This window comes from Jaculus jaculus, chromosome 13 (genome assembly GCF_020740685.1).
Source record: "Jaculus jaculus isolate mJacJac1 chromosome 13, mJacJac1.mat.Y.cur, whole genome shotgun sequence".
NCBI classification, from domain to species: domain Eukaryota; kingdom Metazoa; phylum Chordata; class Mammalia; order Rodentia; family Dipodidae; genus Jaculus; species Jaculus jaculus.
In genome coordinates this window covers 8,832,212-8,854,266 of record NC_059114.1, presented here as the reverse complement: position 1 = coordinate 8,854,266, position 22,055 = coordinate 8,832,212, and the positions used below count along the sequence as shown (strand labels likewise).

The 22,055-nt window shown below is 48.5% G+C and overlaps 2 protein-coding genes and 1 pseudogene across 4 annotated transcripts in view; 2 read left to right on the top strand and 1 right to left on the bottom strand.

Moving 5' to 3' along the window:
- The window catches only part of Chek2 (checkpoint kinase 2), a 37,458-nt gene extending 33,205 nt beyond the window's left edge, over positions 1-4,253 (top strand). For both annotated transcript variants that reach the window (XM_045132567.1, XM_045132568.1), the window contains 2 exons: positions 2,395-2,475; positions 3,730-4,253. In XM_045132567.1, the coding sequence (XP_044988502.1) occupies positions 2,395-2,475; positions 3,730-3,822 (174 nt within the window). In that variant the 3' untranslated portion in view covers positions 3,823-4,253. The remainder of the gene's footprint in view (positions 1-2,394; positions 2,476-3,729) is intronic.
- A 5,028-nt stretch (positions 4,254-9,281) lies between these two features.
- LOC123454359 lies at positions 9,282-9,408 on the bottom strand (annotated as a pseudogene).
- A 5,750-nt stretch (positions 9,409-15,158) lies between these two features.
- Positions 15,159-22,055, top strand: part of Ttc28 (tetratricopeptide repeat domain 28) — a 589,332-nt gene continuing 582,435 nt past the window's right edge. For both annotated transcript variants that reach the window (XM_045132336.1, XM_045132335.1), the window contains exon 1: positions 15,159-15,265. In XM_045132336.1, the coding sequence (XP_044988271.1) occupies positions 15,167-15,265 (99 nt within the window). In that variant the 5' untranslated portion in view covers positions 15,159-15,166. The remainder of the gene's footprint in view (positions 15,266-22,055) is intronic.

Below are 22,055 nucleotides of genomic sequence, written 5' to 3'. Positions count from 1 at the left end.
ATGGGGGCTGAGGAGCTTTATTCATGTTGAAAAAAAACCCCAAAAAATCACACAGCCAACCATTTGGGTCTGGGAACAGGTTTTGCATCTGCCTGAAATTTATGAGCCTGTGTAGCTCGTTTTTCTTGAACTTGTTTTTTTAAACTGTCTTGAGCCGGGTGTGGTGGCACACACCTTTAATCCCGCATTTGTCTGGCTAGAGGGAGACCCTACCTCAAAAAACCAAAAAAAAAAAAGACCTCATTTCATTTTATTTTTTCCAGGTAGAGTCTCACTCTAGTCCAGGCTGACCTGGAATTCACTCTATAGTCTCAGGGTGGCCTTGAACTCCTACCTCTGCCTCCCGAGTGCTGGGATTAAAGGCGTGCGCCACCATGTCTGGCCTCTCTCTCTCTTTTGACCTGCCTCTCTCTCTCTCAAATAAATAAACAAAATATTTAAAAAAAAAAAAAGCTGGTGGAAGATCAGAGGCTCTGGCCACCACAGGTGAGCACATGGGGCACTGAGAAGACACATAAATGTGCACGCGCCACACACACAAGCAAAACACAGAAACGAAGCCTGGCATGGTGGCGCATTTCTTTGATCCCAGCACTCGGGAGGCAGAGGTAGGAGGATCCCCGTGAGTTCGAGACGCCAGTGACGCCCTGAGACGACAGTGAATTCCAGGTCAGCCTGGGCCAGAGTGAGACCCTACCTCGAAAAACAAAAACAACAACAACAACAAAAGACAAATGAGGTTTTTTGTTTTTCTCTGGCCTGGGTCATTGCTGCCCGCGGACGCTGCAGAGCAGTGCGGTGCACCTGGTGACGGAGGTGGGTGACGAGTTTGGTTATGAACCCACAGGAGGCAGGACCACTGCTCACAAGCACTGTGGAACCTGCATTTTCACAGTGTGGAGAGACGCGAGGGTTGAGTGGCTTGGCGGTGATGTAGGAAGACTAAAAAATAAAAAACGTCAGCACCGGCTGGAGAACTGGCTTAGCGGTTCAGCGCTTGCCTGTGAATCCTAACGACCCCGGTTCGAGGCTCAATTCTCCAGGACCCACATTAGCCAGATGCACAAGGGGGCGCACGCATCTGGAGTTCATTTGCAGTGGCTAAAGGCCTTGGCATTCTCTCTGTCTCTCCTACCCTTTCTCTGTCACTCTCAAATAAGTAAAAATAAACAAAAATAAAAATAAAAATAAAACCCGTCAGCACTTGAGCATTTCCCAAGTTCCTCTGCTGGGGAGATCCCTGTACAACTCCAGCGCCTTGGCATCTAGGATGCTCTAGCTAAGTGAATGAGGACAGTGGGTGAGGCAGATGGGCAGGAAGGCATTCTGGTGGAAGCAGTGGGGGGCAAGAAGGGTTGGACCTTGTCAAATGGTACTGTGTGAGAGGTGATCTCCTAAGCGATGGGAGAGGGTGGTTCTAGTTACTAGATGGAGGAGATAAACTCATTAGTCCTCTCGTGTTGGAAATTTCCTCTCTTCACACCAGTGATCAGTGTTGGAAGTCCCTTGCCCTGGAGGCAAGAATACACTTGGCTTAGGGGGAGGGAAAGGGGCGGGGGAGCCCCCAGGGCTTTGAACTCACCTAGCTCTGTCTGTATTCTGCACATGCCCCTTGAGCGCTCAGCTGGGCTGATGGCCACCCTAAAGTCCACACTCTTTGGGAACTCTGCCAAGACACTTCTTAGGGTTTCTAAATGCCAGCCACTGAGCCCGGCAGGATTTCTTCTTCCCCTCTCCTCCCTGCAGCATGAAGCACTCGTAATGTTAGGTCCTCTCCTTTCTCCCATCCAAGCACTACCAGGCCCGACCCTGCTTAGCTTCTAGGATCAGGCACATTCGGGGTGGTATGGCCCTAGACAGACGGTGCTTTCCTCCCACGTTAGATCTGAGCTTGAGATTCTGTGGGTTAAAGTCCTGCTGGTAACCTGTTAAGCACCTGCTGGATGAATTTCTTCGGGTGCTGGCTTAGTTGCTCATCTAGCCTGAGTAACTTTCCTCATTGATAACAGGGCAGGGGGAGTTGGTTCGAGAAGACTCGGGGTGGCAAATACCACCGTCACATCCCGGCCTCCTGACTGCCATCTCACAGGGTTTGAGCTGCTGGTTTTGAACGTCTTCACCGCCAGCGTGCTTGTTTCTGTGACACCTGCCCCCCCTGCCAAGGGCTCGTGACCAAGGAGTTTGATTCAGCTGGTGTCTACCAAGCGCTGATTTTGAGAAGGCCGAGGGCAACAGCCGTGTAACCTTCATCTGGGAACTCCAGCAAGGGCTGAGGCCTGGTGGCCAAGATGGTGGCCCAGACCTGCTTCCTTCTGCAGCAACATCCCAGTTCTGGTGCTCTGAGCTTGTTTTCCCTTAGACCTGGCCTATTAATGTTCTCAATTTTGTTCACAGGATGAAGACATGAAGAGAAAGTTTCAGGATCTACTGGCTCAGGAAAAGAAATCGATGGATCTGCCCCCAGTCCCAGCCCAGGTATTCTCCTCGTGACCCTTGCCGTAGACCAGGCTTAAGGACTGAAGAGCAAGGATGAGGATCTTGCAAGATTCTCTGGAGTGGAGGTCCTTAACATTTTCAAAAGGCTTAATGCCAGCTTGGCGGTGGCACATGCCTGCAATCCCAGCTCTCAGCAGGCTAAGGCAGAAGGATTGCAAGTTCTAGGCCAGCTTTGGACCATGTCCCCAGGCCCCCTTCCACATAATGTTGTGGGTAGGTTTTGTTTTGTTGTTGTTGTTTATCAAGGTAGGGTCTCACTCTAGCCCAGGCTGACCTGAAATTCCCTATGTAGTCTCAGGGTGGCCTCAAACTCACGGTGATCCTCCTACGTCTGCCTTCCGAGTGCTGGGATTAAAGGCGTACGCCAGCCACACCTGGCTCAACACTTTGTTTTAACCAGATGTTGTCATTTCCTTTAAAGAGCAACACTTGGATCCGTGAGTTCGAGGCCAGCCTGAGAATACAGAAGGAATTCCAGGTCAGCCTGGGCTAGAATGAGACTCTACTTTGAAAAGACAAACAAAAAAAGCAACACTTGGGACAGTGAGATATCTCTCTCTCCCTCTCTCTGTGGGGATCGAACCCAGGGCCTTAGTGCATGCTAAGCACAGCCTTTAGCCCAGAGTTATAGATGTTAGCACAAGCCTCCATTGTCTCCCTAGCCGATTTCTGGGGACAAGATGACCGAGAGGCGGTTGCTTGTGCTTATTTTGCATATTCAGTTGCTCTGTAACTTCAGGCGTATGATAAGCCCATTTTAAGTTGAAAGTATTCCAAGTAAAAACTGCATTTAACACTCCTAACCTAGGGAACCCTGTAGCATAGCAACACTGCACCCTGGGGTGTTCGGTCTTTATTCCGTGGCCTCCTGGCTGGCTGGGAGCCCCTGTTGCCCAGCGCCACGAACTAAGTGAGTTGTTCAGCATGTTGCTGGACTGGGAAAAGATCCAAACGCGAAGCTGGTTTTTCCACCGCTGTAAGGTCAAGAAGTCACAGTTGAAGCCACTGTCCATCGGTACATGGGTAGAAGCCCCCAGGGGAAGAAAATGTCAAGCAGATAAACACATCTCTCTCCAGAGGTGTGTTGGTAGCGACTCAGTTGTCATGACAACTAGCAATTCTCTGTCCTAAACGTTGCCGTGAAATGTCCCCAAGCTACTGGCTGAATGTTCAGGAACCTTAATAGAAAGGCACGCCTTCCTCGTGACCACGCCCCCTTTATTTCCTCTCCAGTCTCACAGCAGTCGGAAGCGGCCCCTGGAAGGGGGGGACACCGAGGACACCCAGACCCCAAAGCGCCCGGCCGCGTGTGCTGCTGCCCTCTGAACGCTGCTGCCTGGACCTGGGAGGAATCCATGTGCTATCTTTTTAAAATAGTTTTGTTTTAATTATGGGGCTGATTGCTCTTCCACAATCACTGATGTATGATTCAAAACCTCATGGAGATTGGGCTTTTGTGCTATGCTCGGTCACTATTGCTGTAACTGAGTACTTTTTTTTTTTCTTATTAAAAAACGTGTCAGAAGCTGTTGTGTGCCTTGCATGTGGCGCTCTTGCCATTACTGGTCTGGTTCTCAGGATGTCACCCCGGTTTTAGCCTGTATGAGCGAGATGCAAATTCTAAAGTCCTCTTAAAAAAGTCACAGGAACCCAGCACTAGGTAGGCTGAGGTAGGAGAATAGCCAGAAGTTTGAGGCCAGCCTGGGGCTACAGAGTGAGTTCCAGGTCAGCCTGAGTGTTGCAGTCAGGTGTCTCTTTGCTGGTAGAAATCACCCAACCCAGAGCAGCTTGTGGGGGAAAAAAAGAGTTTATTTTAGCTTACAAGCTCAAGGGGGAAGCTCCATGATGGTAGGGAAAACGATGGCTTGAGCAAAGAGTGGACATCACCCCTGTGGCCAACATCAGGTGGTGTGGGGGTTTGGATAGAATAGGTGGCCCCCAATATATTCAGTTCTTTATTGTTTGTAGTTTGCATCTGCTGGCTACCTGGCTGGAGACAATGTTATTGGGTGATCTTAAGGTATGGTGGTGGGTTTCAGAGTTCCATCTAAAGATATGCAAAGTGTGCCTAGCTGTAGTTCCTGAAGTGTGCTGTGGCTTTTGGCTTTTAGGCCTGGGCTTCTCTCTGTCTGCTTGGGCCTGTGAAGGCAGGCCAGCTTCTTCTGCCATTATGGAACTTCCCCTGGATCTGTAAGCTTCAATAAATCCCTTCCTCCATAACTGTGCCTGGTCTGAAAGTTCATCTCAGTGAACCTGAAGCTGTCTGTTACAGGTGGGCAACAGAAACAGGAGAGTGTGCCAAACACTGGCATGGGGACAGTGGCTATAACACCCATAAGCCTGCTTCCAACTATACACCGCCTCTAGGAAGCTTCAATTTCCAATTGCCATCAGCTGGGGAATCTAGCATCTAGAACACCTTAGTTTATGGGGGACACCTGAATCAAACCACCACATTCCGCCCCTGGCCCCCATGAAGTGATAACCATACATGGTATAAAATACAACACATTCATCCAACTTTAAAAGTCATCACAGTTGGGCTGGAGAGATGGTTTAGTGGTTAAGGCGTTTGCCTGCAAAGCCAAAGGACCGTGATTCAGTTCTCTAGGACCCGTGTAAGCCAGATACACAAGGGGGTGCATGCATCTGGAGTTCGTTTGCAGTGGCTGGAGGCCTAGGTGCACTCCTTGTCCCCTCTCTCTGCCTCTTTCACTCTCATAAATCAATAGATATTAAAAGTCCCCATAGTTTTTAATCAATTCTAATGATGTTCATATATCCCCACAGTCCAAGACCTTTTAACTGAGCCACAATACTAAAAAACCCACAATGGCACAGAATAAGCATTCACACTGCAAAAGATGGCATTGGGTATAGCAAAGAGATACAATCAATACAAGATTTAAAACAACCAGGGCATGCCAGGCATCCCAGCACTCGGGAGGCAGAGGTAGGAGGATAACTGTGAGTTCGAGACCACCCTAAGACTGCATAGTTAATTCCAGGTCAGCCTGGGCTACAGTGAGACCCTATCTCGAAAAAAACAAAAACAACCAGGGCAAACATCAAACTCTGTAACTCCCAAGTCCAGCAATTCTAGCCAGTGACAAATCTCCAAGTCCAATAATTCCAGCCAGCAAGTCTAGAGTTCCAATTCCGCTCCTCCAGCTAGGCTACCCACAGTCCTAGAAAGCTTCATCTGGGGATGGCAGTTCTTCTTAGCAGCCATCTGGTGGTCCTGGCATCTCCACTGGGTCTCCACTGCAATCCACAGTTCATCCTCCTGGCTCCAGGGGGTCTCCATGCAGGCAACCAGCAAACCTGCTTCACACTGCCCATGGCCATTTCCAAAACACAAGACCATGTTGCAAACTCAATGACCCTCTTTCCTGCCTTTCTTATACTCCACAATACCAGGTAGGGTGCCAATTTGTTAATGGGGCGGGGGGATAAACCAGACTTTGAAGAACAGGACACTCCTTGAGCACTCAGGCCCCTTCAAAATAGTCTATATTCTTCCTGTTGCCCCAGTGCAGGTCAGCTGGCCCAATCTCAAAACTTGTAATCTCTTAATTGCAGCTGAGTGGGCAGCAGTTCACCCAAAGATTTTCATTTTTTCCCTGTGCCATATGCCTCTGCTTACACCAGTCCATAGTCCATTTCTATGCAAAGCAGCCCTGCACAAGTTCTCAGGACACGGGCATAACAGCAAGCTTCTCACACAAACTGCTAGCCCAGTCCAAGCAAAGCTCTTTCTCACCCTCATAAGCCAAACCTCACAGTCCATAGTTCTTACTGCATTCAGGTCTTTCAACTCTGACCAGAATACTGTCAAGCTGTACTTACAACACTGCAAGGCATCTCTTAGGCCAAGATTTCAAATCCTTCCACATTTCCTCTTGATAGTCAGCTCCAAAAGGCCAAAGCCACACAGTCAGGTGTCTAGCAGCAACCCCACTCCTCGGTCCCACTTCACTGTTGCAGTACAGCTCATATGGCTGGTAGAAATCACCCAACCAGGAGCTGCTTGTGAGAAAAGAGGTTTATTTTGGTTTACAGGCTCGAGGGGAAGATTCATGATGGCAGGGAAAACGGCATGAGCAGAGAGTGGACATCAACCCCTTGCCAACATTAGGTGGCCAACAGGAACAGGAGAGTGTGCCAAACACTGGCCTGGGGATACTGGCTATATATAACACCCATAAGCCCGCCTCCAACAATACACCGCCTCCAGGAAGCTTTAATTCCCAATTGCCATCAACTGGGGAACACCTAAGTTTATGGGGGACACCTGAACCAAACCACCACACTGAGCTAGAATTACACTTTGCCTTGAAGACAAAACAGTCACAAGGAGGTTGTGATGAATTTGTTGTGGCTAACTGTCCAAAATCCCATGTGATTACAGGTACATTAGTGTATATATATCATGGGCCAATTTTTTTTTTTTTTTTTTTTGAGAGTGAGAAAAAGAGAATGGGCACGCCAGGATCTCTAGCCACTGCAAAGAAACTCTAGATGTATGTGTCACCTTGTGCATCTGGCTTATGTGGACACTGGGGTGTCAAACCTGGGTCCTTAAGACTCATAGGTAAGCGCCTTAACCATTAAGCCATCTTTCCAGCCATGGGCTACTCTAAAAAATTTGTTTCCTCCTCAGGGACCATTGAGGAATAGAGGTAGCTGAAAGAATGTATGAGTAGGCTGGAGAGATGGCTTAGTGGTTAAGCGCTTGCCTGTGAAGCCTAAGGACCCCGGTTCAAGGCTCGATTCCCCAGGACCCATATTAGCCAGATGTACAAGGGGGCACATGCGTCTGGAGTTCGTTGCAGTGGCTGGAGGCCCTGGCATGCCCACTCTCTTCTCTCTCCACCTCTTTCTCTCTCTGTCTGTCGCTCTCAAATAAATAAAAAATAAGCAAAAAAAATTAAAAAAAAAAAGAATGTATGAGCCAAAGGCAGGGGAGGAGTGTTTACAATATTGTCATCCAGACACAAAGTGGCCATGGTATTTATGATCTCACAGAGGTCGTGACACTGCCTACACTTGGTTGCTTTTGTTTGTTTGTTTTTTGAGGTAGGGTCTCACTTTAGCTCAGGCTGACCTGGTAGTCTCAGGATGGCCTCAAATTCACAGTGATTCTCCTACCTTTGCCTCCTGAGTGCTGGGATTAAAAGTGTGGACCACCACGCATGCCCGGCAGCACTTGGATTTTTTTTTCTTTTTAAAAATATTTTGTGGGGCTGGAGAGATGGCGTAGCAGTTAAGCACTTGCCTATGAAGCCTAAGGACCCTGGTTTGAGGCTCGGTTCCCCAGGAACCACGTTAGCCAGATGCACAAGGGGGCGCACGCGTCTGGAGTTCGTTTGCAGAGGCTGGAAGCCCTGGCGCACCCATTCTCTCTCTCTCCCTCAACCTGTCTTTCTCTCTGTGTCTGTCGCTCTCAAATAAATAAATAAAAATTAAAAAAAATTAAAAAAATATTTTGTGGCTGGGGCTGGAGGGATTGCCTAGCAGTTAAGGCATTTGCTTGCAAAACCAAAGGACCCAGGTTCGATTCCCAGGACCCACATTAGCCAGATGCCGTGTCTGGAGTTCGTTTGCAGTGGCTGGAGGCCCTGGCATGCTATTTTTCTCACTCTCCTTTTTTCTTTGTCAAATAAATAAATAAAAATACTAAAAAAAAAAAAATTGTGGATGGGCTTAGTGGCTCACACCTTTAATCCCAGCGTTTAGGAGGCAGAGGTAGGAGGATTGCTGTGAGTTCAAGGCCACCTTGAGACTACATAGTTAATTCTAGGTCAGCCTGGGCAAAGAGCAAAAGAGAGAATGTGTGTCAGAGCCTCTAGCTGCTGCAAATGAAGTCCAGATGCATGTGCCACTCTGTGCAGTGCTCAGAGAGTAGCTCAGTTTGTGCTCTAGAGACTTCTGTTTTGCATTGCAACTCTGCTGAACAATAGACATGGGGCCTATTAAGAGCAAAATGAGGGCTGGACAGATGGCTTAGTTATTAGGGCATTCTCTTGCAAAGCCTGATGGCCTGGGTTCAATTCCCCAGCACTCATGTAAAGTCAGATACACAAAGTGGCACATGCACCTGGAGTTTATTTGCAGAGGCTAGGGACCCTGGCACACCCGTTCTCTGTCTGTGCCTCTTCTCTCTCCTCAAATAAATATATATATTTTTGTATTGTGAGATATTTTGTATTGAGTGAGCGTGGTTGGTAAAGTATTGAGCAGTGGAATCCTTCATGAGTGCAGAGCTCACTATTTCTTGTCCAGAGACTACAACTGGATGCATTTGACCCCACAGCCATCAGGAATGAGCTGCTCCTCAGCTAGCATTTTTGTTTGTTTGTTTGTTTCTTTTGCTTTTTTGAGGTAGGGTCTCACTTTAGCTCAGGCTGACTGGAATTCTCTATGTAGTTTCAGGGTGGCCTCAAAGTCACGGTGATCCTCCCACCTCTGCCTTCCGAGTGCTGGGATTAAAGGCGTGCGCTACCACGACAGGCTCAGCTAGCATGTCTTCATGTCCATCTGCACTGAACTTGAAGCCCCACTTCTTTGAAACGCCATCTTCAAGTTCAGGTACCTTGAACATGGCTGTGCGCAGGGCCTCAGTCACCTGCTCTTTCCTCTGAAGCTTGGTGCGGATGACATCGGAACCTGGCCAATATGAACCCTGGCCAGTGTGCCCTGGGGCATCCAAAAAGCACCCCGCATATCTGTCTGGAGCCAAGATTGAGGTAGCATGAGATCAGAAATGTGGATATGTACCAGAAAACGGTCTCCAGGGTTCCCCAGGGCCACCCGTACAAGCACAAGGTTACGTACGCTAGCTGCTGTCTGCATCCATTGCATGTGGGGCCACCATGAGGAAAGGAACCCGGCCAGCTTAGCTGGCTGCAGAACAGTAAGTAATATTTAACGAAAACTAAAACAATGGGCTGGAGACATGGCTTGCTGGTTAAGGCCCTTGCCTGGGAGCCTAAGGACCAAGGTTCAATTCACCAGAATGCATATAAGCCAGAGGCACATAGTGGCACATGCATCTGGAGTTTGTTTGCTGTAGCTAGAGGCCGTGGGGCGCCCATTCTCTCTCTGCCTCTTTCTCTCTCTCAAATAAATATACAAATAAAATATTAAAGCCGGGTGTGGTGGCGCATGCCTTTAATCCCAGCACTCAGGAGGCAGACGTGGGAGGATCACCATGAGTTGGAGGCCACCCTGAGATGAGACTACATAGTGAATTCTAGGTCAGCCTCAGCCAGACTGAAACCCTACCTCGAAAAACAAAACAAAACAAAAACAAAATAAAATAAAATAAAATAAATAAAAAATAAAAATAAAAGTGGTTTAAAGATTGAGGCTAAGAAAGTCAGGTTAGATGGGTTTTAGCTTATTTGAATAATATGGAGGCTGCTTTGCCAGGATGCATTCTTTATTTTGGGATGGTGACAGGCAGTGTCTTTCTATTTCTAGAATACTTTACATTAGGAGAATCATGGGTCATAAGCACCCTCATCCTTGTCCAGAACTTATGAATTAAGTTACTACACATCGGCAGAAGGACTTTGCTGATGTGCCTAAGGATCTTGAGATGGGGACATGATCTGTTGTACCCTGTGGGCCCTTTTAAATAATTTATTATTTGTGTGTATGTGTGTGTTCATGTGCACTATGGTACATGTGTGGAGGTCGCTGGGTTTCTGGCTGTGTTGTTTTATTTAGTATTTTTTTTATTATGGACATACTTAGTATGGATACATCATGTGTTGGTACCATCCTTTCTTGCGTCCCTGCCCTCCACCAATTCCTCTGGGGACCCTCCTCAGTGGGGTTGCAGATATTTCCCATGGGGTTGTGGGTTATGCATTGTGGGAGCAGTAGTTATCGGTGGTGGGATGGTCTGCTGCTCTTTTTTGGGCTCACCACGACAAGCTTCCGGGAAATCCTTCACCTCCGCGGCCCATCTCACGTCAGCGTCAGCTCCAGGGTGCTGGGATTTCAGCCCTCCCCAGCTTCTGGCTCTACACGAGGCTGGGCCTCAAGCTCCCGGCAGTCCGGCTTGAGCAGTGAGTGCTTTATCCACTGAGCCAGCTCCCCAGCCCAGGCGGGTCCTTTCTCAAGGAACCCAGGAAGAGCTGGTCCCAGAGAAGAGATGGAGGTGTGCTGGCAGCATGGGGCGCAAGGGTCTTGCATATGGATGGAGGGGCCACAATCCAAGGACTCCAGGCAGCTATTAGAAGCTGGATCAGAGCCGGGTGTGGTGGCGCACGCCTTTAATCCCAGCACTCGGGAGGCAGAGGTAGGAGGATTGCCAGGAGTTCAAGGCCACCCTGAGATGACAGAGTTCATTCCAGGTCAGCCTGGACCAGAGTGAGATCCTACCTCGAAAACCAAAAAAAGAAGAAGCTGGATCAGGCAGAGTGGCATTATCCTTGCAGGATACCTTGAAGGAACCAGTCCCTGTGTAATGACTTTGACCAAATGACGTTGATTTCACTCTTTCTTTTAGGGGGCGTGTCTTGTTTGAGTCAGGGTCTGGCTGTGTAGCTCTGGCTGTCCTGAAATTCTCTATGCAGGCAGGTCATTCTGTTACACCGTGGCAGCTGGTTTCTTTTCAGTGTACTAAATAAACCTGCTTTGTTAAAAAAAAATAGGCTGGGGGCGGGGTGCTAGAGAGATGCAGTTAAGCACTTGCCTATGAACCCAGGTTTGATTCCCCACTGCCCACGTAAATCAGATGCACAAGGTGGCACATTCATCTGGAGTTCATTTGCAGTGGCTGGAGGCCCTGGCGCACCCATTCTCTCTATCTGCCTCTCCCTCCCTCGCTCCTCCTCAAATAAGTAAATTAATTTTTTAAAAATTGGCTGTGTATAGAGGCTTATGATTCAGACTGAGATAGGAGAATTGCTGTGAGTTTGAGGTCAGCCTGGGCTACAGGGCAAATTCCAGCTCAGCTTCAAACCACTGGTCCCACCCAGGAGAGAGAAAAAAAAGTTTGTATGTGAGTGTTGTGTGCACATGTATATACCCTTGTGGTGCACATGCTCACCTGCAGCAGGGGCTGCTCACCTGTGGTGGCTGGAGTGGAAAGGTCTTGTTTTGAGCCAGTCTCTCTTTTCACTGTCCAGAGGTTGCAGGGTTCCATCGATTCTCTCGTCTCTACCCCACTTGCAGGATTGGAGTTACACACACCCGTGGCCATGCCAGTTGTTAATGTGGGATATGGTGCAGGAAGTGTATTTAACTGCTGAGGCCTGTCCGGCCCTTTATTTTATATTATTTATTTTATTTATTTTCATGCAGGGTCTTACTCTGGCCCAAGCTGACCTGGAGTTCACTCTGTAGACCCAGGTTGCCCTCCAACTCACAGTGATCCTCCTACCTCAGCCTCCCAAGTGTTTAGGTAAGGTTTGTACCACCATTCTTGGCTGGAAAAAAAAAAAAAAAATTCTCTAGGTAGACCAGGCTGATCTTGAACTTGCAGGAAGCCTCCTGCCTCTGCTTCTTGAGTGCTGGGATTGAAGATGTGAGGCAGGCCACCTGCTCCTGGACTTCTGTGCTGCAGCCCCTTAATAAGAACCCACTTTGAGCCGGGTGTGATAGTGCATACCTTTAATCCCAGCATTTGGGAGGCAGAAGTGGGAGGACTGTCATGAATTCCGAGTTGACCTGGGATAGAGCAAGACACTACCTCAAAACAAAAAAGAACTCACTTTGTAATATATGCTACTTTATAGCAGCCACAGGGGACCAATACACTCACTAATGAGAAATCAGCTGGTGACTAGGGCCACTGGGCACTTCCTTCCTCTTCCTCACTTGTTTCCTTGTAGTCACTCTCTCTGGTCTCCGTGCAGTCATGGCATGGGGCTGAGGCGATGGTAAAGCTGAGGGCTCCCCAAGTATAAAGGGGTTTCAAGAGGTTCATTCTGCTGGGGCACTTCTCCCACTACCTAGCTGGAGCTGAGTACAGTGCTTTCAAACCCGGGCAAATGGAGCTGGGATAGCAACATTAAATGATGGAACAGTATTGAACTAACCTGGACTCTGTACTTCTTACCACCAGCTTTGGGAAATTACTACAAATGGGCTGAGCCTGGGGACTGGAGACATGGTTCAGCAGTTAAAGGTGCTTGCTTGCAAAGCCTGTAGGATGGGGTTCAACTCCCCAGTATCCATGTAGAGCAAGACACACAAAGTGGTGCATGTGTCTGGAGTGGCAAAAGGCCATGTATTAAGGAGAAAGAGGGCTAAAAACACTCGTGAATTTGGGCTGGAGAGACATCTTAGCAGTTAAGGAGCTTGCCTGTGAAGCCTACGGATTCATGATTGACTCCCCAGATCCCCACTAAGGCAGCATCTAGAGTCTGATTAGCAGCTAGAAGCCCTGGTGAGCCATTTTTTTTTTTTTTCTCTCATTAAAAAAGGCAAGTCTTGCCGGACTTGGTGGCGCACACCTTTAATCCCAGTACTCGGGAGGCAGAGGTAGGAGGATTGCATGAGTTTGAGACCACCCTGGGTCTACAGAGTGATTTCCAGGTCAGCCTGAGCTAGAGTGAGACCCTACCTCGAAAAACAAACAAAAAACACACAACAAAAAAGACAAGTCTTTGCTTGCTTAAAAAAAGAAAGAAAAAAAAATTAAAAACCAAAAATCAAACAAACAAAAAAACACTTGTGAACTTGAATTCTTAACAGCAGAACAGAAGCCAACCGATTCCAGCAGAGGTTACTGTTTATTCCATGACATAAAAAACGAGAAAATGTCTGTGGTGGGCGGGGATGATTAATTGGAAGCCTCACCCACGGGGAAAGGCGTTTTCAGCTCAAGACCTTCAACTGGACTCCAGCTGAGGTTTCCACGGGGATGTTGCAAGTGCCTGGCTTGATGTTCTTTTAACTATTTGTGGCTTGCAGTGTGCTTGCTTTTGATACACACACATATTCATTTGTTTATTTAAGAGACTGCAAGTAAGTATAAGCACACCAGGGCCTCTTGCATCTGCGAATGAACTTCAGACACCAGTTCCTGTGTCTGCCTTTGTGTGGGTAGTGGGGAATTGAACCCAGGCCTGTAGGCTTTACAAGCAAGCACCTTTAGCCACTGAGCCATCTATCTCCTCAGCCCAAAGATTTCTTTTACTCATAGGCGAAATGTGCTTTACTTTTGTTGGTCTGCCAACTTTTGGATTTTTTGGTGAGGTTTAGGGCAGAGGAGGAAAAGGTTACCATGAGGGAAGAGTCTTGGTAGCCCTAAGGTTGCATGAACTCCTCCCACCTAAATTATACCTCGGGGTTTGGAAGTAGATCCCCTTTCATTAAGCTTTTAGGAGTTCTGGAAGGATCCCGCAGCATTGGAGAGCAGTGTTGTGTGCCAGGCACTGTGCTGAAGGACAGCAGGCACCCCACCCTCCAAAGCCTAGGTCGGCCCTGAGAAATACTGCACCTCCCCTCAATCTGTCCCCGTTTCATGTGTAGAAGTCAAAGGGCTGGCGGGCTGGAGTGATAGCTCAGTGGTTAAAGACGTTTGCAAAGCCTGATAACCTGAGTTCAATTCCCCAGTACTCACATAAAGCAAGCTGCCCAACGTGACATATGCGTCAGGAGTTTTTTTTTTTTGCAATAGCAAGAGGCCCTTGCATGGCCATATTCCCTAAAAAAAGAAAACAAAACCGGGCGTGGTGGCACACACCCTTTAATCCCAGCATTCAAGAGGCAGAGGTTGGAGGATTGCTGTGAGTTCAAGGCCATCCTGAGTCTTCAGCATGAACTCCAGGTCAGCCTGGGCTAGACAGCAAGACCATACTTCGGCAAAAGAAAGCATATAAACCAGGAGCTGGAGAAATGGCTTAGCGATCAAAGCGCTCACCTGCGAACCCTAATACCCAGGTTCGATTCCCCAGTACCCACATAAGCCAGATGCACAAAGGGGGGGGGGGCACATGAATCTGGAGCTCGTGTGCGGTGGCTGGAGGCAGAGGTAGGAGAATCGCCGTGAGTTCAAGGCCACCCTGAGATGACAGAGTTAATTCCAGGTCAGCCTGGACCAGAATGAGACCCTACCTCGAAAAACCAAAAAAAAAAAAAAAAAAAAAAAAAGGCGACCCTGATTGCACAAGGGTTTGCCCAGAGACTCGGGACTTGAACTCGGGTCCTCCTTTGAGTCAGGGATGTCTCCAGGACGCACTCACCGGCGCACGCGGGGGGCCCGCCTCCACCCCCGTTCCCGAGGACCGTCGCCCGGGGCCTTCCGCAGGGGGAGAAACTCAAGGAGAGTGCAGCGCTGTAAAGAAGGGGGTTCGGGGCGTCCGCGAGGTGGTCCCAGCGCGGCGGGCGGCGGCGCAGAGCCGGGAACGGCGTGCGCTCTAGCTCGCGGCCGGAATAGGCGCGGCGGCGGGCGGTGGGGGAGGAGAACGCGGCGCCCGGAACAGCGGCCCGCTCCGGGGTGAGGGGGGCGCGGCGCGCGTGCGCACTCGTCGGGGGCGCGCGTGCGCGGTGCGTGCGCACTCGTCGGGGGCGCGCGCGCGCGGTCGCGAGGGTGGGGGGGGGGAGCGGCGGCGGCGGCGGCGCGCGGCACGGCGGGAACATGGCGCGCGGCAGCGGGGCGCGCGCCTAGCTGGCGGGACCGTTAGCTCGAAAGGGAACGCTGCCGGCGATGATGGAACAGTCGCTGCCGCCGGCACCGGAGCCGACCTCGGGGTCGACTCCGGGCCGGAGCCGCAGACGGCGGGAAGCCGAGTCTCCGCCGGCGCCGGTGAGTTGTGTGTGAGGGGGGCGCGGGCCGGGAGAGACTTTCTTTGTGAAACTCCGTCAGGGCGAGAGCCGAGCCGAGCCGAGCCGGGCCGGGCCGGGCCCAGCGGCTGACGACGGTCCGCCGCGCCGAAGCACCGTCTTTCCCTGCCGTCCCCCGTTCCCCGTCCCCCGCATCCGTGTTCGAGTCCCCGTCGCGAGACCTTTCGTCTGCCCGCCTGCCTCAGTTTCCGCGGGAGCGCGCGGGGCGGGGGCGCGCGCGCGCCGGGCTTGGTATGCAGTCGGCGCCTAATAAATCCGCGCTGCCGCCTCCTCCTCCTCTTCCGCGACCCCGCCCTCTTTGGGGCGGATCCTGCGGACCCGATAGACTTGAGTGCCCCCGACCCCGGGGGAGACAGGTGTGGGCATTGCCAGCCCCGGAGCCTCAGGTGGGGCCGGTGGAGTCGCGGGTGGGTGTGTCCTGGAAAGCTCTGGGGTCCAGCGGGGCTTGGCGGTGAGTCTGGGCTGATCCCTGGGGTGAAGGATGCTCACAGGAAGGGGACTTTGCTTGTGGGTCTCCCGCTGGATGCCCTTGAGTACTAGTCTCTCCAGGGCTTATTTTTATTTATTTATTTAAATTTTTTTTTTTTAAATTTACTTATAAGCAGAGAGGAAGGAGAGAGACAAATGGGCACACCAGGGCCTCCAGCTGCTGCAAATGAACTCCAGACGCATACGACACTTAGTGCATCTGGCTTTATGTGGGTGCTGGAGAATGGAACCTGGGTCCTTAGGCTTCGCACTCAAACACCTTAACTGCTTAGCCCTCTCTCCAGCCCCTGGTTTTTATTTATTTATTTATTTTTAATAGAATTTTTTTTTCAGGCCACCAAAACAGCCCATGATATCGGAATAATCAGGAGCATCTTACACAAATATAAGATGCACACCCTATCCCTCTACTGGCCCACAGACTCTGGTCTTCCCAAGACGGAGGATCAGATTTTGAGTTTTTTTTTTTTTTTTTTTTTTTTTTTTTTGAGGTAGGGTCTCACTCTCTAGCCCTGGCTGACCTGGAATTCACTATGTAGTCTCCGGATGGCCTTGAACTCACAGGGATCCTCCTTCCGCTACCTCCGGAGTGCTGGGTAAAGGTGTGCGTCATCACGCCCAGCCAGATTTTTATTTTTTTTAATTTTAATTTATTTGAGAGCAACAGACAGAGGGAGAAAGAGGAAGAGAGAGAAAGAGAGAGAATGGGCGCGCCAGGTCTTCCAGCCACTGCAAACGAACTCCAGACGCATGCGCCCCCTTGTGCATCTGGCTAACGTGGGTCCTGGGGAATCAAGCCCCGAACCGAGGTCCTTAGGCTTCACAGGCAAGCGTTTAACCGCTAAGCCATCTCTCCAGCCCCCAGATTTTGAATTTTTTTTTTTGGGTTTTTCGAGGTAGGGTCTCACTCTGGGCCAGGCTGACCTGAAATTAACTCTGTCATCTCAGGGTGGCCTTGAACTCATGGCAATCCTCCTACCTCTGCCTCCCGAGTGCTGGGATTAAAGGCGTGTGCCACCACGCCTGGCAAGGTTTTGAATTTTTAAAAAGTTTTTTTTTTTTTTTTGAGGTAAGGTATGGTCTCACTCTTGCTCAGGCGGATCTGGAACTCCCAAGCTGGCCTTGAACTCCTACTGATCTTCCTACCTCTGCTTCCCAGTTGCTGGGATTAAAGGCGTACACTACCACACCTGCCCACAGTATTTTTATTTATGTTTTTGAGAGAGAGACAGAGATGCAGAAAGAGAGTGAGTATGGGTGCATCAGGGCCTCCTGTCACTGCAAACAAACTCTAGATGCATGAGCAACTTTGTGAATCTAGCTTTACTTGGGAACAGGGCAATTGGCCTTTGGGTTTTGCAAGCAAGTCCTTTTATCCTCAGAGTCTTTCCAGTCTCCATATTTAAATTTTTTTTTTTTTTCCCCAAAGGTAGGGTCTCACTCTAGCCCAGGCAGACCTGGAAGTCACTCTGTACGCCCAGGCTGGCCTCTGTCTCTCGAGTTCTGGGATTAAAAGTGTACAGTACCATGCCTGGCTTAGATTTTGTATCTTATTTTTCAAGGTAGGGTCACGCTCTAGCCCAGGCCGACCTGGCATTCACCATTTAGTCTCAGGGTGACCTCGAACTCACGGTGATCCTCCTATCTCTTTGCCTCCTGAGTGCTGGGATTAAAGGCATTAGCTACCATGCCTGGCAGATTATTATTATTATTTTTTCAAGGTAGGGTCTTATTCTAGCCCAGGCTGACCTGGAATTCACAATTCACTCTGTAGTCTCAGGGTGGCCTCAAAGTCATGGTGATCCTCCTACCTCTGCCTCTTGAGTGCTGAGATTAAAGACATGCACCACCACACCCGGCAGATTTTGTATTTTTAACAGGCTCTTTTTTTTTTTTTTTTTTTTTTTTTTTTTGAGAGCAACAGACAGACAGAAAGAGGCAGATAGATAGAGAAAGAACCTAACAGGCTCTTGAAGTTGTGATCAGGCTAGTTTTGGTAAGCTGTTACCATGGCATCGTTGTACTGCATGGTGCCTGGCACATGGTAGCTGTTCAGTAAATATTTGTAGGAAGCCTAAATGACAGAGAAATTTGCAGCCTAGAAACCCTTCAGACACTTCCAGGAGCTTCTTGAGATTAATGTCTCTGTCAGCTTTACTGTACATATGATTTTTCCCAGCTCCCAATTTAACCATTGTGACTGTTTATAATACTGTGCTTCCAGCATGTTTTAGTTAAAAGCAGGATTTATGCTGGTTGGTTTAAAGGATTAACTTTGTACTCTAGCTAGGTTAGGAGTAATTCTGAGACAAAATTTTAAATTGTCTTTTCATCCGAGGACAAGCTTAGAGAATTTTGTTCCTTTTTTTTTTTTTTTTCTCTCTTTTTGATTTTTCAAGGTAGGGTCTTGCTCTAGCCCAGGCTGACCTGGCTTCACTATGTAGTCGCAGGGCCACCATGCCTGCTTTACAGTTTTGTTCCTTTGAGGCAGGTAAACATCAGCCCTACAATTGCTTGATACTTCAGAGGCTGTGTTTTTGTGTGAGTAGGTGTGTTTGTGTGCACATATGTGTGTGGATGTGCATGTGTAGGTATGTATATGGGTGGGCACTTGTGTATTTGTGTATGTGTGTGTAGGTGTGTTTGTGTGAGTGCGTGCATGTATGGCTTTGTGTATGTGTGTAGGTGTTTGTGTCTGTGTGTGCATGCACATGTATATGTGTGTATTTGTGTGCACATGTGTTTTTGTGTAGGCAGGCAGGGTTGACATTGGGGTGCCTTTCTTAATGACTCTTCACCTTAATTTTTTCTCTTTCTCTTTCTTTTTCTTTTCTTTTTTTTTTTGAGGTAGGGTCTCTCTCTATTACGGGCTGACCTGGAATTTACTATGCAGTCTGAGGTTGTCCTCAAACTCACAGTGATCCTCCTACCTCTTTCTTCTGCCCAGCTCAACCTTAATTTTTGAGACGGGATCTCTTGTCAAACCTCGAGCTTGCTGATTCAGCTAGACAAGCTAATCAGTAAGTCCTAGGGCTCCTCCTGCCTGCACCTCCTCAGCATCTAGGATTATAGGTATGCCGCTACCACAGCTGACTTGTACGAGGGTGCTGAGATCTGAACTCGGGTCTCCATCCTTGTGTGGCAGCATTTTGCCCATAGAGCCATCTCCCCAGTCTTAGAGGCTTGGTTCTGTTTCTTTCCCATTGGATTTCATTTAGTTGGTTTTATGTTAGTGGTCTTAAAAAAATTTTTTTTTTCTTATCTGAGACAGAGGGGAGGCACATAGATAGATCGATACACAGGGAGAGGGAGGGAGGGAGGGAGGGAGGGAGGGAGGGAGGGAGGGAGGGAGGGAGAGAGAGAGAGAGAGAGAGAGAGAGAATATGAATGAATGTGGGTGTGTCAGGGCCTCTTGCATCGCTTCTTCATCGTAAATGAATTCCAGATGCACGTACCACTTCGGGGTGGATACTAGGCAATAAAATCCTGGCTTTGCAGATAAGCGCCTTGAACCTCTGAGCCATCTCTTCAGCCCTGGTTTCATATCAGGTGGCTTGTTAAGTAAACAGCATTTAAGTGTAGGAAGACAAGATTGTCGGAATTGACATGGCATCTGAAGAAGAGAAGTTAAACACTGTAGCTTCTAAATGTGTTGTTTTGTAGCGTGTAGGGGTCTGTCTTTCATACATGTGCCTGTGTCTCTGTCTGTATCTGTGTATGTTCATATGTGATTGCGCATGCATATGTGGAGAAGGTATCTTCTGCTGCCTACCTCCTTTGAGACTGTCTCATTGACTTGGAGCTCACAAATTAGACTAGCCTGGCTGGCAGCAAGCTCCAGGTGATTGTCTGGTCTTCACCTCCCACAGAACTAGGGTTACAGGTATGTTTATGTAGGGGTTGGGAAATTGAACCCAGGGCAAATCGGGTTGCTCAGGCCCTCCTGCTGTGCGGCAAGTGCTCTTACTCCATGAACTATCTCTAGGCCATCTCTCTAGCCCCAGATATGCCTTTTTATTTAATTTTTTAACACTTTAAAATATTGTTATTTATTTATTTGCAATCAGAGAGAGAATATGAATGAATCAATAAATGACTGAACGAGAATGGGCATGCCAGGGCTACTAGCCACTACAAACTGCAGACCCATATGCTATTTTGTATATCTGGCTTCATGTAGGTACTAGGTAATCATACCCAGACCATGAGGATTTGTAAGCAAGTCCCTCCCTCCCTCCCTCCTTCCCTCCTTCCTTCCCTCCCTCCCTCCCCCCCCCCCTCTCTTTTTGAGGTAGGGTCTTAACTCTGGCCCAGGCTGACCTGAAATTCACTATGTAGTCTCAGGGTGACATCAAATTCATGGAGATTCTCCTACCTCTGCCTCCTGAGTACTGGGATTAAAGGCTTGCACCACCGTGCCTGGTCCCATTAATACCCTAAAAAAACTGTGTATATATATATATATATATATATAATATATGGTTGGGAATGTGTGTGGAGGTCAGATGACAACCTTGGGATGTTTGAGACAAGGTTCCTCATGTGCCCCCTTTGCTGTGAAGCCCAGACTAACTGGCTCATGAGCTTTGAAACCTTCATGACTGTTTCCTATTACTATAGAGATGTTAGGATTAGTGTGCTTATCCTACTTTACATGATGCTGGCAATCCGAACTCCAGTTGTCAGTGTTATGGAACGAGTGCTTTTAACCACTGGGCCATCTCTCCAGCCCCCATGTAAACTTTTTGTGGTTTTTCAAGGTAGGGTCTCACTCTAGTCCAGGCTGACCTGGAATTCACTATGTGGTCTTAGGGTGGCCTCGAACTCTTGGTGATCCTCCAACCTCTGCTTCCTAAGTGCTGGGATTAAAGGCATGTGCCACCAGGCCTGACTTTTTTATTTTTTAAATACGTTTATTTATTTAAAGGAGAGAGAGAGAGAGAGAGAGCGAGTGAGACCGAGTGCCTATAGGCATGCCAGGGCATCCTGCCACTGCAAACGAGTTCCAGATATATGTACCACTTTGTGCATCTGGTTTTACATGGGTACTGGGGACTCAACTCCTGGCTGTCAGGCTTTTCAAGCAAGCTATGTTAACTGCTGTGCCATCTCTCCAGCCCCTGGGTGTATCTTTTAATGTCATCATTTAATGGCTCTTTACTACAATATTCTATTAATTAATGAGGGAGAATGCTCTTTGATGGCCTCAGTGTAGACTTGAATATGAGTTCCAGTGCATATGTCTAAGCTCTGATAGTTACCAGTTATCAGCTTTTACAGATCTTTTTTTCCCCTTTCTTTTCTTTTCATTTCTTTTTCTTTTTCGTTGATTTTTGAAGTAGGGTCTCACTCTAGCCCAGGCTGACCTGGAATTCACTATGTAGTCTCAGGGTGGCCTTGAACTCCCAGCAATCCTCCTACCTCCCAAGTGCCGGGATTAAAGGTGTGCACCACTACACCTGGCTTGACAGATCTTAATGTATGTATATCTTAGTATTCTCATATGTATATTGGGAGAGTGCTATCCATTACAAATAATTACTTTTGTTTGCTATGATCTTGCCTCAGTGTCCGAGTGTTGGGGTTACAAGCATGTACTCCCACATCTGGCTTAAAAAAGTGTTAATTAAAATCATGTAGATAGCTAATTAGGATAATGACTTACATGTGGCAGGATTTGATATATGTTGTTCACCTTCGTCTGTAACTAATGCCAGTTTAAGAAAAAAAACACACCAAAAATAAGTCAGCATGTTTTGGATGGGGCAGTGACCCTGTGCAATAGGGGGCAATGGGAATGAGGTGGGGGAAAATAAGCAAAAAAGCCCAAAACAGCCCAGACAAATATCTCAATATACTTAAAACTATAGACTCCTGCTCCACCTCTGAGAAAACTATAAGAAAAAGAGAAAACCACAAGGAAACCCACAAGTGTCTTCCTGTCCTCAGTGGTGAGCGCTTGAGGAACAGTGCAAGAAGGGAAGTGCCCCATATCACATCATAGTATGATGAAAGCCTAACAAGTCTAGTTTGCTGTGATTGTGATTGTTTATATTGACTGTGGACTTGCAGGACCTAGGATCAGGACCCTGGCCTCTGGGCATGCCTGTGAGGGGTTATCTGATGAGGTCAGTTGAGGTGGGAAGACCATTCTATGGGTTGGGGTCTGGCTTATATCAAAGGAGAATGCCAGCTGAGCACCAACATTTATTGAGCAGTCTGCTTCCTTACTGTGCATGCGAAGCCAGCTGCCCCGTGCCCTC